We start from the raw sequence: 12,709 nt of genomic DNA, 5'->3' as shown, positions 1-12,709 counted from the left end.
TGCTCACCTCATTAGCATAAAATAGTCACGCAAAGCAGTTCATTAGCATAAGACCTCCTGGACCCGACTCAGCCACACTGAATTGTGCCCAGCCTAAACCTCCCTCAACGTGCCATCAGGGTTGGGACCCAGGAGTTCTGGCTCCCAGCCGCCGCCCTCGCCCAACCAGCCAACCCCACCCCCCTCCTAGAGCCAGGCGAGAACCCAGGCGTCCTGGCTCCCAGCCTCACGCCCACCCCTCTCCTAGAGCCAGGAGAGAACCCAGGCACCCTGGCTCCCAGCCCCGTGCCTACCCCCTGCCTAGAGCCAGGAGAGAACCCAGGCACCCTGGCTCCCAGCCCCGTGCCTACCCCCATGCCTAGAGCCAGGAGAGAACCCAGGCGTCCTGGCTCCCAGCCCGTGCCTACCTCCTGCCTAGAGCCAGGAGAGAACCCAGGCATCCTAGCTCTCAGCCCCGTGCCTACCCCCTGCCTAGAGCCAGGAGAGAACCCAGGCGTCCTGGCTCCCAGCCCCGTGCCTACCTCCTGGCTAGAGCCAGGAGAGAACCCAGGCATCCTGGCTCCCAGCCCTGTGCCTACCCCCTGCCTAGAGCCAGGAGAGAACCCAGGCGTCCTGGCTCCCAGCCCCGTGCCTACCTCCTGCCTAGAGCCAGGAGAGAACCCAGGCATCCTGGCTCCCAGCCTCCTCCCCGCGATGCTAATGAAGAGACATTCCCATATGTAAAATAATTTAATCTGGATCATTCTCATATCATCTTTCTTCCTGGTTCAGGGCATGTTGCTGCGGGTCCCCCGGGGGGGGCATTCGTGCACCCCACATGGGACACAGCACCCCCTGCAGGGGAGCTACACCCCATCCACAGATCCCTCCCCCCTACTCCCCACGTGTCCATAGGTGCCCCCATGGCACAGAGCTGCTCTTCGCCATCTGCTGGAGGGAAAGGCCCCGTGTCCCATCCCGTGCCCCCCCCGACCAGCCAGTCCCCCGCCCTGGGCCGGATTGGAGCCACTTCTTTCAGGGGCTCAAACCAGCATCATCGTCAAGGGTGGCCGTCGCATTAGGGCACTGGGAGGGCACAAACCCCATTTGGGGTACATCTGTGGGGCCCAGGGCAGAGCATTAGACAGGGCCACCCACCCCACCTAAGATGCCGTCTCGGTGGTATGGCGAGGCAGTGGTTGTTTCAGACCCTGAAGCAGACACCCCATTTTGGGGGCGGGGTCCATTCGTAGGGCAGCGGAGCTCCAGGCAGCATGAGACGCTGGGGATTGTGATCCCCATTTCTGGGGGTCTCTCTGTGGGCTCACGGACAGCAGGGGGCAGCAGACAGTGGGAGGGGCATGAACCCCCAGTTCTGGAGTATCTGTGAGTTGGGGGCTGCAGGGGGCAGCAGACACTGGGGGCACGAATGCTCGTTTCCGGGGTCCCCCCAGCTCTCCTCCGAAGCAGTGGTTCTGCGGTTGCCCCCGGCTCTGGAGGGGAGTCCTGCGGGGGTCCGCCCGCCCACCCAGCTCAGCTGGGGGACAGGAGCGACTTGAGGGAGGACTGGCTGCTGGGCGCCAGGTTCTCGTAGCTGTGACACAGGCAGGTGCAGTCGGACACAGTCTCGTCGTCGGAGCCGGGGAGCGGACGGGGGTGGCGGGAGCAGATCAGCACCCCCGTGTGCCGATAGGCCACAGCCCAGGCCTCCCCGCCCAGGCACTGGCATCGGCACCGAGGGCCCGCAGCGGAGGAGAAGGAGCCGGGCAGCCCCCCGCTCTTCTTCTGCACAAACAGGCAGGTCCTGCGGAGAGAGACCGGGCGCAGGTGGGACAGGGTGCTGCAGTGCTGGCGGCTGCCACTAGGGAGCAGTGCAGCAAGCACTAGCCCCACTCCCTCCCCTCCCAGAGCCAGGGAGAGAACCCAGGCGTCCCGGTGCCCAGCCCCCCATGCTCTAACCACCAGCCCCACTCCCCTCCCAGAGCCGGGGAGAGAACCCAGGCGTCCGGTGCCCAGCCCCCCTGTTCTAACCACCAGGCCCCACTCCCCTCCCAGAGCCGGGAGAGAACCCAGGAGTCCTGGCTCCCAGTCCTCCTACTCTACCCACAAGTCCCACTCCCCTCCCAGAGCCAGGGAGAGAACCCAGGCGTCCCGGTGCCCAGCCCTACTGCTCTAACCCACCAGCCCCCACTCCCCTCCCAGAGCCGGGAGAGAACCCAGGCGTCCCGGTGCCCAGCCCCCGTGCTCTAACCACCCAGCCCCACTCCCCTCCCAGAGCCGGGAGAGAACCCAGGCGTCCTGGTGCCCAGCCCCCCCTGTTCTAACCACCAGCCCCACTCCCCTCCCAGAGCCGGGAGAGAACCCAGGAGTCCTGGTGCCCAGCCCCCCATGCTCTAACCACCAGCCCCCACTCCCCTCCCACAGCCGGGAGAGAACCCAGGCGTCCCGCTGCTCAGCCCCCCATGCTCTAACCCACCAGCCCCCACTCCCCTCCCACAGCCGGGAGAGAACCCAGGCGTCCTGGTGCCAGCCCCCCATGCTCTACCCACCAGCCCCACTCCCCTCCCAGAGCCGGGAGAGAACCCAGGAGTCCTGGCACCCAGCCCCCCTACTCTACCCACCAGCCCCACTCCCCTCCCAGAGCCGGGAGAGAACCCAGGCGTCCCGGTGCTCAGCCCCCCCATGCTCTAACCACCAGCCCCCACTCCCCTCCCAGAGCCAGGGACAGAACCCAGGCGTCCTGGTGCCCAGCCCCCCATGCTCTAACCACTAGACCCCACTCCCTCCCAGAGCCGAGAGAGAGAGAGACCTAGGAGTCCTGGTGCCCAGCCCCCATGCTCTAACCACCAGCCCCCACTCCCCTCCCAGAGCCAGGGACAGAACCCAGGTGTCCCGGTGCCCAGCCCTACTGCTCTAACCACTAGACCCCACTCCCCTCCCAGAGCCAGGGACAGAACCCAGGCGTCCCGTGCCCAGCCCTCCTGCTCTAACCCACTAGACCCCACTCCCCTCCCAGAGCCGGGAGAGAACCCAGGTGTCCCGGTGCCCAGCCCTCCTGCTCTAACCCACCAGCCCCCCACTCCCCTCCCAGAGCCGGGGAGAGAACCTAGGAGTCCTGGCTCCCAGTCCCCCTACTCTACCCACCAGCCCCACTCCCCTCCCAGAGCCGGGGAGAGAACCCAGGAGTCCTGGCTCCCAGTCCCCCCTGCTCTAACCCACCAACCCCCACTTCGCTCCCAGAGCCGGGGAGAGAACCCAGGAGTCCTGGCTCCCAGTCCCCCCTGCTCTAACCCACCATGCCCGTCCCAGGATCTCACCTCTTCCGCAGGTGGTATGAGATGATGAGGAGCATGAGGAGGAAGGCCCTGAAGCTGTGTACATCATCCAGCCTGGGAGTGAAGGAACAGGTAGAGATTATGTAGGACCTACAAAAATGGCTGACAAAGCACAGTGTTTGTGAGTACGGGCAGTTGAATGCTAGCTGGTGGGGGAGACCCTTGGCAGGGTATGGAAGTGCAGCAGGGCCGGAATAGGGGTCAGTGGAGGGGAGGGGCCCTGTGTCCCATTCCCCTGCCCCCAGAGCCAGCCAGTCCCCGACCCTGGGGCCGGATTGGAGCCAGCGCCCCCTGGAGGGGAGAGGCCCCCGCCCATTTCCTGCCCCCAGAGCCAGCCAGTCCCCGAAATTGTGGGGCTGGATCGGAGCCAGCGCCCCCTGGAGGGGAGAGGCCCCTGCCCCATTTCCTGCCCCAGAGCCAGCCAGTCCCCGAAATTGGGGCTGGATCGGAGCCAGCGCCCCCTGGAGGGGAAAGGCCCCCGCCCCATTCCCTGCCCCCCTGAGCCAGTCAGTCTCCAGCCCTGGGGCGGGATGGGAGCTGGCGCCCCTGGAGGGGAGAGACCCGGGTCCCATTCCCCACCTCCTGCCCCGATGGCCATGTCGTCGGCGCTGCGGGTCCAGCTGGAGTTGACTTGGGTCCGTGAAGGCTGGATGCAGCAGGTCACTGGGCAACGTCTGGGAGTCACCCTCGGAGGTCTCCAACACGGGGCCCTTCACCCCTGGACAGAGAGAGGCAGCCGTGAGCCCCCTAGCGCCGCCCCGGGGACCAGCAGCCCCTGTGAGGGGAGAGCGCCTCCTGCGGAGCCCCCCTGCCCCACACCCTGCCGCACAGCGCCCCCTAGCGCCGCCCCGGGGACCAGCAGTCCCTGTGAGGGGAGAGCACCTCCTACGGAGCCCCCCTGCCCCACTCCCTGCCGCACAGCGCCCCCTAGCGCCGCCCCGGGGACCAGCAGCCCCTGCGAGGGGAGAGAGCGCCTCCTACGGAGCCCCCCTGCCCCACTCCCTGCCGCACAGCGCCCCCTAGCGCCGCCCCGGGGGCCAGCAGGTAGGGACACCAGGGGAGAGCGCTTCCTACGGAGCCCCCCTGCCTCACACCCTGCCGCACAGCGCCCCCTAGCGCCGCCCGGGGACCAGCAGTCCCTGCGAGGGGAGAGCGCCTCCTACGGAGCCCCCCTGCCCCACTCCCTGCTGCACAGCGCCCCCTAGCGCCGCCCCGGGGACCAGCAGGTAGGGACACAGGGGAGAGCGCTTCCTACGGAGCCCCCTGCCCCACACCCTGCCGCACAGCGCCCCCTAGCGCCGCCCTGGGGACCAGCAGCCCCTGCGAGGAGAGAGCGCCTCCTACGGAGCCCCCCTGCCCCACACCCTGCCGCACAGCGCCCCCTAGCACCGCCCTGGGGACCAGCAGCCCCTGCGAGGGGAGAGCGCCTCCTACGGAGCCCCCTGCCCCACTCCCTGCCGCACAGCGCCCCCTAGCACCACCCTGGGGACCAGCAGCCCCTGCGAGGGGAGAGCGCCTCCTACGGAGCCCCCCTGCCCCACTCCCTGCCGCACAGCGCCCCCTAGCACCGCACCGAGGCAGCGGGGCCAGCCCTTACGGCCAGGAGAGAGCGCCCCCTAGGGAGCCCCCCGCCCTGGCGCTCTCCGGGGGGATTAGACGGGAGGGGATTCCCTGGAGGGAATTTTCCCGCATACCTGCTGCCAAGCAGTGACATCCGCGCCCCAGCCCCCCTTCCCATGCAGGTGTTCAAGCGCCTAATTACAGACCCCGGCTCCAGCCCCCAGGGCATCATTAACAGCACCTGGGCTGAGGATCCGAGTTCAAAGGCAGCCCTCCCCCCCCCCCCAATCCAAGAGCCTGAGGTGGCTACAGCTTATGAACCCAGCCGCCCCACCCCAGAGGGCCGCATCTCAGCGCCGGGCGAGGGGTCCCCGTAGGAACAGCTCCCACTCACCCCGGTAGGCCACGGCGAACCCCTGGGCGTGCAGGAGCTGGTCGGAGCGGAAGCTGAGGAAGAGGACGTCGGTGGGGAGGAGGAGGGCGGGGCCGGGGCGGTGATGCCCGTCAAACTGAGCCAGGAGGCGGTGGCTGCGCCCATCCCGCAGCTCCAGCCGGTCATTGGGGTCCCGGATCTCGAAGATCTGGAAGCGGAGCTCCACGGCGCTGGAGCCCGGCGGGCGCAGGACCCAGGAACAATTACTGTCGGGGCCGTAGTCGTCCGGGAAATCCGGGGAGTAGATGACCCCGGAGGGGGCACTGAAGTTCCCCTGGCAGGCTCCCACAGACACTGGAGGGGGGGAGAGCAGGGGTGAGCCGTGGAGGGGAGGCCAACCGGGCTGAGGTGCAGAAAAGGTTAATGATCTGGGAGGATGGTGATCTTCAGCACAGCGCCCCCTAGCGCCGCACTGGGGCATGGGGGCCAGGCCTGACCGCCAGGGGAGAGCGCCCCCTGCTGATCCCCCGCTCCCTGCAGCACAGCGCCCCCTAGTGCCGCACTGGGGCATCGGGGCCAGCCCTGACCGCCAGGGGAGAGCGCCCCCTGCTGATCCCCCGTTCCCTGCAGCACAGCGCACTGGGGCATCGGGGCCAGCCCTGACCACCAGGGAGAGCGCCCCCTGCTGATCCCCTGCTCCCTGCAGCACAGCGCCCCCTAGCGCCGCACTGGGGCATCGGGGCCAGCCCTGACTGCCAGGGGAGAGCGCCCCCTACTGATCCCCCGCTCCCTGCAGCACAGCGCCCCCTAGCGCCGCACTGGGGCATCGGGGCCAGCCCTGACCGCCAGGGGAGAGCGCCCCCTGCTGATCCCATGCCGCTCCCTGCAGCACAGCGCCCCCTAGCGCCGCACTGGGGCATCGGGGCCAGCCCTGACCGCCAGGGAGAGCGCCCCCTGCTGATCCCCCCGCTCCCTGCAGCACAGCGCCCCCTAGCGCCCGCACTGGGGAACTGGGGCACTGGGGCCAGCCCTGGCTGCCAGGGGTGAGTGCCTCCTACTGATCCCCCGCTCCCTGCAGCACAGCCCCATCTTCCCTAGATTCCCCCGCTTCTCCCTCCTCCCCAGACCCCGCTCACCGTCGTAGACCCCCGATGCGGCCGTCCCCCCGCACAGCTCGCTGGCCTTGCCGAAGCAGACCTGGTCGCATCCACGGCCCCCACGGGCCTGGGCCCCACCGCAGGTCCCCCTCGCTGCCACAGAAGCAGGCGCATCCGGCCTCCACACCGGCGAACTGCAGGGAACAAAGGGTTACATCCACCTGCCCGGCCACCGCCCCTCTAGGGGGCGCCGGCTGGCCACCCGACCCCGGGGCAGGGGCCTGGCTGGCTCGGGGAGGGCCGGAGGGGGGGTTACCTTGTACCCTCGCTTCCGGCAGTATCGGATGCAGACTTGGATGGTCAGTTTGCTGGAGGTGCCGCTGCTGCCGCTCAGTGCCGGGGGGGTTGCCTGAGTCCAGGAAGCAGCCGATGTACCCAGGCACTGAGGGGAGAGAGACGGGGTTAGGGTGTAACGAGCCCCCCCCCCCGCTGCAGCCCGGCACCCCTGCCATTCCCTCCCTACCACGGCAGGGCCCGGCGCCCCCCCGCCGCTCACTGTGGCAGCTGGGGATGTCACAGTATTTCCAGTAGATCCCCTCCTCCGTTTCAAGGACATAGCACCAGGGCTGGACATCCCCGTCCGGGTTCCGGCAGGCGTTGTGGCTGCCCAGGCCCCACTCCCCGTTGGGGGTACTTGGCCGTGTTGTAGGCGTGCTTCTGGGTCTGGTTCCAGTAGAGGCAGGGCTGCCCCGGCCGTCAGGGGATGTGTGGTTCTGGGCCCCCCGGTAATCGGCGCCGTTCACCGTGAAGCACTCGGAGGGCGCTGGGGAGGAAAGAGAGAGGGGTTAGCGAACCCAGGAGTCCTGACTCCCAGCCCTCCCACTCTACCCACACTCCTCCCAGAGCTAGGGAGAGAACCCAGGAGTCCTGGCTCTCAGCCCCCCCTGCTCTGACCCACCAGACTCCACTCAAGACTGGAGGTCTTCCTGGTGGATGATACTTTAGTCAATACACACGTTATAGGTTCAATACAGGGGGTCACTGGGCGAACGTCTCCTGCCTGGGTTATCTGGGAGGTCAGATGAGACGGTGCCTTCTGGCTTTAAGACGTTTGAAATCAATGGAAGATGAGGGTTTGCATGGAGAATGGACGATGGGGAAGATGGGGGGATGGAGCAGGAGATGAAGATTAAATTAATGGAGATATCCCATCTCCTAGAACTGGAAGGGACCTTGAAAGGTCATCAAGTCCAGCCCCCTGCCTTCACTAGCAGAACCAAGTACTGATTTTGCCCCAGATCCCTAAGTGGCCCCCTCAAGGATTGAACTCACAACCCTGGGTTTAGCAGGCCAATGCTCAAACCACTGAGCTCTCCCTCCCCCTGAGATGAAAGATGTTAGAAGTTGGAGGGAAGGATGGACCATCGGTGAAGAGGTTCATCCCAGAGAGGACACCTCAAAGGTCTGGGGAGTGGAGGGACGGGCAAGCTGGAGACATGCTCCCGTCTCCGGACGGCGCTTCTGGAAAACCCAGCCGAGGACCTGGCATCAGCGCCGGAGCCCTTCAAAGGCGCGAGAAGTTGGGGGGGGGCCTTCCCAGGGGGGTTATAATTAACAACTGGGCGTGACGATGCTGCCCAGCAGAGAGCCAGGGCTCAGGGCTCCGGCTTGCCCCAAGATGAATCAGAAGACGCATCTAGCTGTGGGGCGGTGGCGGAGTTAGGTGTGCCGGGACCGGATTACAGAGCGCTTTGTCAGGGAGGATCCAGCCCCGGGTGAGATAGGCCCCGATGGGTTGGCTCCATCTCCGCTGGGAGAACAGACAGTCTGGATGATCCTGTCCTGATAGCGAACAGGTAGATCAGCATATGAACAGCAGGTGATTACCAGGTAATGGTTAGAGCAGAGGGGGCTGGGAGCCAGGACTCCTGGGTTCTCTCCCCAGCTCTGGGGGGGAGTGGGATCTAGTGGTTAGAGCAGGGGGGAGCCAGGACTCCTGGGTTCCATCTCTGGCTCAGGGAGGGGAGTGGGGTCTGGTGGCTAGAGCAGGGGGAGTCAGGACTCCTGGGTTCCATCTCTGGCTCAGGGAGGGGAGTGGGGTCTGGTGGCTAGAGCAGGGCAGGTGTCTGACAGCAGAGCTGTGGCAGGGCGGGGAGGGATCCGGGCCCATTTCATGGCCTGCCACATCTGGAAGGGCTGCGACAGCTGCTGCTGGAACAGCTGGAGTGCCTCCCTTCCCGAGAGATGCTGGTCTGGGAGGGCGTGGGGGCGGGCAGCCCTGCCACACACCACGTCAACAGCACAGGAAACAGGATGTGGGGGCCATGACAGCCCTTAGAGCACAAGGTGAAGAAGACCCCACTGCCCTCCCAGAGCCGGGGAGAGAACCCAGGAGTCCTGGCTCCCAGCCCCTCCTGCTCTAACCCACCAGACCCCACTCCCCTCCCAGAGCTGGGGAGAGAACCCAGGAATCCTGGCTCCCAGCCCCTCCTGCTCTGACCCACCAGACCCCACTGCCCTCCCAGAGCCGGGGAGAGAACCCAGGAGTCCTGGCTCCCAGCCCCCCCGCTCTGACCCCCCAGCCTCCCGCCCCTCCCAGAGCTGGGAATTCTGTCCTCTGCTCTGGGAGGGGAGTAGGGTCTAGGGAGTTTGAACAGGGAGAGGTGGGGGGCTGGGAGCCAGGACTCCTGGGTTCTATCAACAGTCTATTCCCCAGCAAAGATGGAGATGCCCCACTGGGGCCCATCTAGCCCATTCCTCCTCCCCTCTGGGGCAGGATCAGCCCCCCCAGTCCTGTAACCAGACCCCCCCACACACACCTCCCCGTTTCAGCGCCTCCACAGCAGACACAGGGCTCTGGGGACCGTTCCCACCTGTTGTCATGCATGAAAATAGCCGGCGTTATGATGGACAGGTGGTTGGGGGGGCGGCGCCGTGGGGGGCTCGGATCCCTCACAAGGGGCTTTGTGGGGCGGGCGCGGAGCCTGCCGCAGGAGGCGATAGGTTTCCTGGCGCCTGGCAGCTGGTCCAGGCAGCTGTCTGCAGCCTTAACTCCCATCAGGGAGCAGGGCAGTGGTAAGAAATGGGGTTCACCCTGAAGGGGAGGGAAAAAGAGGAAGGGGGAGCCAGGACTCCTGGGTTCCTTCCCTGGCTCTGGGAGGGAAGTGAGGTCAAGTGGGTTAGAGCGGGGGCTGGGAGCCAGGACTCCTGGGTTCTATCCCCAGCTCTGGGAGGGGAGTGGGGTCTAGTGGTTAGAGCAGGGGGGTCTGGGAGGCAGGACTCCTGGGTTCTCTCCCTGGCTCTGGGAGGAGAGTGGGGTCTAGTGGTTAGAGCAGGGAGGGGCTGGGAGGCAGGACTCCTGGGTTCTCTCCCTGGCTCTGGGAGGAGAGTGGGGGCTCGTGGTTAAAGCAGGGGGGGCTGGGAGGCAGGACTCCTGGGTTCTCTCCCCAGTTAATGGGTTAGAGCAGCCAGCTCTGGTCTATGCCAAGCAGAGATTCCCCAAACTGGGCACTGTTTCCAGACATTGGTTCTGGGTTATAAAATGTGGCATCTCCTGGATCCTGGGCTGCCCTCTCCCCAGGGCGGATGGGGTCTGAGTTTCCGTTGCCTGGGCTGCCTGACAAATCGATTTGTGGGGACTCCCCAAACCCCGCCAGGGGCTGGCAGCCCCCACTCCCTCGGGATACTCGGCAGGCCGGAGCTGCCACTCACACAGAGAGCGGGGGGGGGCACCCCTCCCCTGCTCCCTGCAGCACGGCGCCCCCTTCCCAGCCCCACAGCACTGTGTGTTACCCCATCTGCCTGCCAAGTCGTGACCCCACCCAGCCCTGCTTAGCCTGTTTCTTTCGCTCCGCACATGGTGCCTTGGCCCTCGGCTACACCCTCTGCAGAGCCTGTATTGTCTGGTCCCGTCGGGCCCCAAGGCAGGGGCTGGCTGTCTCAGGGGGCTGGGGCCTGTCCCCTCTGGGGGGCCTGGCAGCCGTGTGGGGAGGAGGGGAAATTGGCCGGTCTCTGGCTGGTGGGAGGTTGGCAGGCCGGGGATCCTCCTTCCACAGCTGACAGCCCTCTGCCCAGCCCTGCCCTCCTCCTCCTCCGGGGGCGCCCACGCAGGAGGGGATCTCTGGGGAGCGGGGACTTTGGGGGTTACGGCCCCCACCACCCAATGCCCCCCTGCAGGGTGTAACGCTACCCCCCTGCCCTTCATCTATGCCCCCAGGTCAACCCCTGGATGGGAACTGACGCACAGAGATCTCCAGGGAGAGAACCCAGGAGTCCTGGTTCCCAGCCCCCCCTGCTCTAACCACCAGCCCCCACTCCCCTCCTAGAGCTGGGGAAAGAACCCAGGGGTCCTGGCTCCCACCCACCCTGCTCTAACCACCAGACCCCACTCCCCTCCCAGAGCCGGGGAGAGAACCCAGGAGTCCTGGCTCCCAGCCTCCCCCCCTCTAACCACCAGACCCCCCTCCCCTCCCAGAGCCAGAACCCAGGGGTCCTGGCTCCCACCCACCCTGCTCTAACCATCAGACCCCACTCCCCTCCCAGAGCCAGAACCCAGGAGTCTTGGTTCCCAGCCTCTCCCCCTCTAACCACCAGACCCCACTCCCCTCCCAGAGCCGGGGAGAGAACCCAGGAGTCCTGGGCTCAGAGGCAGGGACTCACCTTCTCCCTGGAGCCCAGCCGAGCTCCGGAGGACCAGAAGAAGGAATCCACGAATCCAGAACATCTCGACTCCAGGCGGCCCCGCCAGAAGGGGGAGCCAGCGCAAGGATCTGCCCCCTTATCCAATGGGGCCGCCAGGGCGGGGGCAGGGTGGATCCAGTGCTCCTGGGATCCCAACAGATCCGGTGACCCCCGGGGAGCCTCTCCCAGGTCAGTGCAGGGGGGGGAGGAAGCAGATTCCCAGGGCAGATCCCGTAGCTGGGGGAGGAGTGGGATCTACTTTCCCCCGGGGCCGGTCCTGGGAGATCCAGGATCGCAGTGGATCCCGAGTCCTGGCCAGGCTGCGGTCCCAGTGGATCCCGTGACAGGACGGATCAAGCCCCGGGTGGGAGCTGAAGGGAAGGTGGGCTCGGGTCCCAGGTGGATCCTTTCATGAGTGGATCCCAGTGGATCCCGTCCGGGGATCCCACTCCTGGTGAGCCTGGCCCCGGGGCTACGTGCTGATCGGAGCTCGGGTCCTTGTGGTTTCCCAGCCACTGAGCGGGTCGGGTCCCACTGGATCCTGTGCTGGGTCCGGTCCGGTCCGGTTCAGCCCCCGCGGCTCGGATCCCGGCTCCGTGGATGCGGAGAGGCCGGTTCTGGTCCGGAGCCCCGTGGAAACGGTCTCCGCGCCGGCTCCGCTCCGGAGCCCCTGCCCCACCTGCCCTGCCCCGCGATGGGGGAGCGGGGGGTGGCGAGTGCCGGGCTAGGGGGCGGGCAGGGTCCGATGCCCCGCACTAGGGGCGCGCAGCTCCCCGCTGGGCTCTGCCTGCTCCATTCGCCCGTCTCCAGCCCCGGTCCTGGGACACGGAGTCTCCCCGCCCCCCCGGGACGTCCCAGCTCCCCCCCTCCGCCCCCACGGGGAGGGCCCAGGCCGCCTCACATCTCCCGCAGCCCTTGAAACCCGAGCCCTGCCTGGGATGCCGGCCAGGCGGCTGGGAGCGGCAGCCATCCGCCTGGCCCGAGCCCGGGGAGAGAACCCAGGCGTCCTGCCCCCCCCAACCCACTAGACCGCACTTCCCTCCGAGCCCGGGGAGAGAACCCAGGCGTCCTGCCCCCCCCCTAACTCACTAGACCCCACTTCCCTCCGAGCCCGGGGAGAGAACCCAGGCGTCCTGCCCCCCGCAACCCACTAGACCCCACTTCCCTATGATCCCGGGGAGAGAACTCAGGCGTCCTGCCCCCCCCCCCCGCCGCTCTAACCCACTAGACCCCACTTCCCTCCGAGCCCGGGGAGAGAACCCAGGTGTCCTGCCCCCCCTCCAACTCACTAGACCCCACTTCCCTCCGAGCCCGGGGAGAGAACCCAGGCGTCCTGCCCCCCACAACCCACTAGACCCCACTTCCCTCCGATCCCGGGGAGAGAACCCAGGCGTCCTGCCCCCCTCCCCCCTGCTCTAACCCACTAGACCCCACTTCCCTCTGAGCCCGGGGAGAGAACCCAGGCGTCCTGCCCCGCCCCCCAAACCCACTAGACCCCACTTCCCTCCGAGCCCAGGGAGAGAACCCAGGCATCCTGCCCCCCCCAAACCCACTAGACCACACTGCCCTCCCAGCGCTGGGGAGAGAACCCAGGAGTCCTGCCCCCCCAACCCACTAGAGCCTACTTCCCTCTGAGCCTGGGGAGAGAACCCAGGAGTCCTGGCTCCCAGCCCTCCTGCTCTAAC

General features: G+C 67.0%; 1 protein-coding gene across 1 annotated transcript; it reads right to left on the bottom strand.

Annotated features, from left to right (window-relative positions):
- Positions 1 to 1,374: 1,374 nt before the first annotated feature.
- On the bottom strand, positions 1,375 to 11,217 carry LOC135982840 (kremen protein 2-like). Its single transcript, XM_065591165.1, is given in 14 exon segments — positions 1,375 to 1,783; positions 3,297 to 3,342; positions 3,345 to 3,368; positions 3,894 to 3,948; positions 3,950 to 4,032; positions 5,269 to 5,601; positions 6,384 to 6,477; positions 6,479 to 6,538; positions 6,661 to 6,747; positions 6,749 to 6,786; positions 6,901 to 7,033; positions 7,035 to 7,096; positions 7,099 to 7,167; positions 11,004 to 11,217. Coding segments are annotated over 14 exon segments (1,419 nt in total). The 5' UTR covers positions 11,068 to 11,217; the 3' UTR covers positions 1,375 to 1,512.
- Between the last annotated feature and the right edge of the window lie 1,492 nt (positions 11,218 to 12,709).

The sequence above is a fragment of the Chrysemys picta genome, chromosome 4 (genome assembly GCF_011386835.1).
Source record: "Chrysemys picta bellii isolate R12L10 chromosome 4, ASM1138683v2, whole genome shotgun sequence".
Taxonomy (NCBI): Eukaryota; Metazoa; Chordata; order Testudines; family Emydidae; genus Chrysemys; species Chrysemys picta.
Note: the sequence above shows the minus strand (reverse complement) of the source record. Positions and strands in the feature narration are given on the sequence as shown.